The sequence below is a fragment of the Syngnathus typhle genome, linkage group LG14 (genome assembly GCF_033458585.1).
Source record: "Syngnathus typhle isolate RoL2023-S1 ecotype Sweden linkage group LG14, RoL_Styp_1.0, whole genome shotgun sequence".
Classification (NCBI taxonomy): Eukaryota; Metazoa; Chordata; class Actinopteri; order Syngnathiformes; family Syngnathidae; genus Syngnathus; species Syngnathus typhle.
This window is the reverse complement of record NC_083751.1, coordinates 588,932-594,087: the sequence shown is the minus strand read 5'-3', so window position 1 is coordinate 594,087 and position 5,156 is coordinate 588,932. Positions and strand designations below refer to the sequence as shown.

General features: G+C 47.2%; 2 protein-coding genes across 7 annotated transcripts in view; one reads left to right on the top strand and one right to left on the bottom strand.

Moving 5' to 3' along the window:
• Window positions 1-267: 267 nt before the first annotated feature.
• On the bottom strand, window positions 268-4,051 carry usp1 (ubiquitin specific peptidase 1). 6 transcript variants are annotated; one of them, XM_061296361.1, is made up of 9 exons: window positions 3,511-4,051; window positions 3,271-3,441; window positions 3,007-3,154; window positions 2,843-2,944; window positions 2,598-2,749; window positions 1,723-2,369; window positions 1,410-1,580; window positions 1,111-1,312; window positions 268-1,027 (listed from the first exon to the last, which is right to left on the bottom strand). In XM_061296361.1, the coding sequence occupies exons 2-9, from the start codon at window positions 3,396-3,398 to the stop codon at window positions 346-348; spliced, it is 2,232 nt and encodes a 743-aa protein (XP_061152345.1). In that variant the 5' UTR covers window positions 3,399-3,441; window positions 3,511-4,051; the 3' UTR covers window positions 268-345. The 6 variants fall into 6 exon arrangements, with proteins under 6 accessions (XP_061152345.1, XP_061152344.1, XP_061152346.1 ...); XM_061296360.1 differs by having other exon boundaries at window positions 3,535-4,051; XM_061296362.1 differs by having other exon boundaries at window positions 3,604-4,051.
• Window positions 4,052-4,543: 492 nt separating this feature from the next.
• Window positions 4,544-5,156, top strand: part of kank4 (KN motif and ankyrin repeat domains 4) — a 31,522-nt gene continuing 30,909 nt past the window's right edge. The window contains exon 1 of the mRNA XM_061297537.1: window positions 4,544-4,597. The gene's annotated coding sequence lies outside the window, so the exon portion shown is untranslated. The remainder of the gene's footprint in view (window positions 4,598-5,156) is intronic.

Sequence of the window (5,156 nt, the reverse complement as noted above, 5' to 3'; positions counted from 1 at the left end):
TGGCTGATGATCCATTTATGTCTCATCCGAATGATGTAAAAAGGACGGATTTAGATTGATACGTCAGCTTTAATCATTGGTAAATAGTTTTCAGGAAACTCAAAGATGAACAAAGTACCCCCTCAAAAAATCACCTACTGAGAAATCTAAGAACACCGACAGGGAGAGAAATTGATTAAAAAAAACAAATCCTGGGGTTTCAAATCCAAAATAAAACCTGAGAGAATTTTGCTACAGATGTTTGAAGATGAACAAAGTGCAATGAAGTCCACAAAGTTCAGTTTATTATCAGAGAATATGCACAAAAGGGGTAGAAGACGGACGGACGGACGCACGGTGCTGTCGTCAATGTGCCGCCGACTCGACGACCCTCTTGTAAAAGAGCAAGTAGGGTGTTGAAGAGGAGCAGGTCTGAAGGCAGCAGGCTCTGAGAACATCTTTTTCCTCAAACAAACTCACTTCGGAATCGTCAAACAGTAGCCATTTGCCTTCGTACTGAAGGAGATTGTTTAAAGCCTGCTCTTGCTCTTCCTCACTGGATGTTGTTGCGCTCTTCTCCCCAGCCTCAAGCTGGACTTCAGCATTTGGTTTTGGAGTTTTTCTCTGCTCGGGTTCGTCGCCGTCAGTTGCTCTCTCTTCTTGCTGGACGCCGCCGGTGCGACTGCGCTGACCTCCCAAGAGTCCGAGCCCGCACTCGGGGGGAGCCGCCTTCTTCCTTTCCGCTTTGCCGCAAGCGGAGCTGGAGGGCGGCCCGACGGCGCCGTCGCTGTCGTCCCACGCTTCTTTGGTCTGGGGCAGCTGCTGGCTTTGGCGCAGCCAGACCTTGGCCTCTTTCAGGTCGCTCATATGGACGTAAGCGGTGTAGTGGCCGCTGCCGATGGACACGCCGCTGTGCATGACCACGGCAAAGAGCTGGTAGGAGTGGCCTCCGCTGGAGGAGCGCGGCGTGCACCACTCTTCCAGAGACAAGGTCAAGGGCGTCTGCAAGGGCGTGGTCACCTTGGAGGGACAGCCGTACGGGTCCATTCTAGACAGAGAGACAAGACAGAGAGGCGTGAGAAAGAAGGCTGGATGAAAGCCAGGAAGGGCCGGAGCGCTGAGGCCACTCACTCCAAAGCGCTGGCGGAGAAGCGCTTCAAGTGAATGGTGACCACTTGGGGAGTTTTGTCAAAGAGAAGACTCCTCTCGGCCTCTGCGTAATGGCGACACGTGTCACAGAAGTATTTGTCCTCTCCGGCGATGCGCTCCACCGAGGCAAACTGCCCAATGGCCCACTTTAGGGTCTTCTCTTCTGGTTTGGGGTATGGAGAAACTGGAGACAAAACATTCATTCATTAGGTTATTATTTGTCAACAAGCCAAAACAGGTCAGTCTCGTGAATAGTCTGCGCTTGGTTCATTTCCGCTAACCCGAAGAGAGATGGTCAGGGCTGCCGGGCTGCTCTTCCAGCACGGGGACACTGATGTCCTGGAAGTCTTCTCGCCTCTCAGTGAAGCTCTCGCACTCCAGACAGCGAGTCCGTAGAACCAGCTGGCCGTGGAACAAGCGCTCCATCAGGTCTAGACCGTCTGCAGAAGCATCTTACCATTGTGAAAAGAGGGTGCGCATGAAAAGGGAAGTTCACACAAACATTCTATTTATAAAAAAGAAAGAAAATTGTTTTTTTTTCCTTCTTCATAACCTTCAAATAAAAGTTCATGCGGCATTTATAGAACTAAATACCTTGATGAGCCGGCGTCTTGTGGACCTGGTTCTCATTTGGAAGCATGACCCCCTCGTACTTCTTCTCATCCTTGGGTTGGACTTCGTCGTCGTCATTCTCCGTTTTGGTTGAGATTTTGGCGAACGTGGAAGCGAGTTTTCCGACGGTACGGAACATGGACATGATGCTGGGCTGTTTCTCAGCAGGCCTCCGCCAGCCCGTTTTACGGCGCGTCTTCTTTTTCCCGTCGGCCTCTTGGAATGATTTCTCATCCCCACTGCCTCCTCCTTTCTCTTTCCCTTTCCCTTCCTTCGTCTCCTCTTTCTCTCCAGCTTTGCCCATGGGGTTGTCATGGGATAGCAGCTTACTTTTGGAGCGGGTGACGGGGGTGCTGAACAAGCGCTCGACCTCCGCTCCAGATTTCCTCGACTTGGGCTTCTTTTTGGCGTTGCCCATCTCTGCGTCCCTTTTCCTTTTTCCACTCACTTGAGCATCCTCATCTTGGCCTTTTTGTGATTGGGCCATGGAACTGCTTCCAAGTTCCACTTGGGTGGCTTTGTGTTCCTTCCTGATGGTGTTGCAGGCCTCCTGGATGTATTCCAGGATGCACTGCAGAACCTCTTGGGCATCATGTTGAAGATAGCCTTCATACATGGGATTCAGTTGCCTGCAGGGCATCAAAAACACAACATCTTGAGTAAGCTTCTTCTAGCCATCCTTTTGCTTTCTTTTTTTAAATGAAAGTCAAGCTGGCAAGAAAACAAACATCCATCTTCTTCCAATACGCGTTAACCCGATTGAATGAGATTTGTTAATGCCCATACATCAAGTAAATGGGTTTGCTGGAAAGTTTTCTTGAACCCAACTTTAGGCTGGCCAAATATTTTCCAGATACCTGAGCGTGTTCAGTACTTTAAAGGGTGACGTGTTGAGCTCATTGAAGCTGTCGGCGCTGAGCAGAAAGTTGGACTGCAGCTGCTCCACGGAACCTATCAGACTGTGGAAGCTCTCCAGGAGCTCCATGTGTGCAGATACATTCCCTGCTGGCTACAAATGAAATTGAAGAATGAAATATAATCCATGAAGTCCACTAGAATATGTGGCTGGCTGAGAGACAAGTGGAAATACATGTGTGCTAACCTCTTCACGTTGTTTGGTTTCTTCAGCGGATGTAGCATTCTTTGTGGACAACTTGTATAAGGACTTGATTCCCTCTTTCAGGCCTGGACAGTGATAGAGGACCTACAGAAACAATCCCACATTAATTAACATGTCATCTTCAACACTGAATCATGGCAATTCACCTGCAAGATGCTGTTCAGATAACAGGTGTTGCCCTCATTGAGGAGCCCCACAAATGGCAAGGTGTCCTCTAGCCTCTGACATGACAGCGGGAGGTCATCGGGCGAGCTCGGTAGCAGAGATGGAGCCGGCACCACCTGATCGCAGCTGCTGAGAATCGTACGGCATGAACTAGTTGGACAGTGCTTCTCATGTCAATAGTCTCCTGAGTTGGCAACAACCAAATAGAAAACCTCCCAGCATCTGCTGATTTGTCAGACACTCACTTGGCATCATCTGCTTGAGGTTCCGAGAAATCCAAGGCTCGTTTGGTTTCCGTCTTCTGCAAGAACTTCAGAGACAGTTTGCTCCTCTTGATGGGGCTCCCCACATGTTCATTCTGCAGACCAGGCATCTTCACGTTTCAATGTGTCACTTCAAAGAGTTGCAAAGTGCCCCTATGAGGAAAATGGAACAAACGCTTGGAATGTCGGATTTGGCAACATCAAAGTTTCAAACCAACGCACTTGGCATACGTGTGTGTCAACTACCCTGCGAATACGGTGCAACGATCCCGTATCAAATAAAGTCGACTGTTGCAACTTGGAACGCTAACGTACTGGTAGTTTCCATTGTCAATTGTTGTTGTTGTTGTTGTTGTGTTTTTGCAGTGACTAACGCTGAACATCGCCGACACCAAGTGGGTCACTCAGAACCGTGCTGCATAAGGAGACGCTGGGAGTTTGCTTTTCCAAACGCCACTTTAAGTAATTGAATTTCAAATATCTGCAACAATACCTTAATAAACCAGTCCCGAATGCATTTTACGGTTGTTTTGGATATAAACCCATTTTAATCGACGCTGCACCAGAAGTTGGCGCTTTTTCTCCACCGGATTGTCCAGTATCTGCTTCATCGCCGGTAAACCATTGTCGCCCAATAAAACGTCCACTTTTTTTTCAAGACGAAACAATCGAAGGAAGTAGTTCCTTTATCATTTACTACAGCTCACAATGGTGAATTAAAGGCATGGGATTATATAGTGCATGAACATTTGATTAAATTTCATCTGGCGTTTGTATTGGACACCAATATCCTGTCGGGACCCACCGGAAGCCGTTTTTGTAGTCCTTCAACTGTGCGGAAGTAACTGTTTTAGTTCAAAAATAACAATCAAGCTAACGTGTATAGTGCAATTTCCCCCTTTATTGTATTTCTTTTGAGAATGGAACCACAGAAACGTTGTGACGCCACTTTTTTGAAGGTTCATGATAAAAGGAAATAAATTGAAATTAAGCACACACCACATATACGCGCACACCACATACACGCGCGTATATAGTGACGAAATACAAAGATCGTTGTTATTCATCTGGAATGCAACGTAGTTAATCTTGATACCTGTTTTGATTTAAAAAAAAAAAAAAAAAACGTCATCCTTACATTTAAAATTTAAAATATATGACACGCACTGCAATGTTATGGAATGGCCAGCAGAGGGTACTCTTGTTAATGACATGGTCACGCCGTGCAACGGCGTCCAATCGTCCACAGTCACAGGACCATCTCCACATTTGACAGTCAGCTCCAGCGATCCGTCCGCGATTTTCAACGGTAAGATACTATTTACCTTTTTGTCTCTGATGTCTTAAACCAAAGGAGGAGGGAAAAACCCTGCAGAATTGCTTCCGCACGAACGATTCCTTTGAATCAGGTGCAATGTTGATCTAAATAAGGGGTGGATGGAGAATAGTTGTCTTCCGAAGATGCTCGCATCACTTTAATGCGGTTGGAGGAAAACAAATAATGAATGCAGTGTTTATTATTTCACGTGCACATCACTACGATGATGTTCAGGAATAACGGTCTCTGCTGCTGCTCCTGATGCTGCTGCTGATGCTGATGCTGTTGCTGCTGCTGCTGCTGCTGCTGCTGCTGCTGCAGAGTGGCTTCATGGTCAGCACATGCATATAGATGGATGGACTCGTATCAGCTCCATCTTCCTTAACCCGCAATCAGCCGACTGACTTAGTCAGCGAGTGATGCTGTAATAGCCAGACACTACTGGGTAAATTGCATTAGAAAAGTGGTACCGTACCTCCCGTGGCTATTTAATAGAGTATGGTCATAACAGCAGTGCTATCTACTTGCTTGCATCATCATGCTTATCTTT

Excerpts from the sequence above, each read along its gene's own strand:
- usp1 (XM_061296361.1), bottom strand. The coding sequence starts at position 3,398 with ATGCCTGGTCTGCAGAATGAACATGTGGGGAGCCCCATCAAGAGGAGC. Across the intron at positions 2,750-2,842 it reads AAACCAAACAACGTGAAGAG|CCAGCAGGGAATGTATCTGC; the intron begins GTTAGCACACAT and ends TTTCATTTGTAG. Across the intron at positions 2,370-2,597 it reads AAAGTACTGAACACGCTCAG|GCAACTGAATCCCATGTATG; the intron begins GTATCTGGAAAA and ends GATGCCCTGCAG.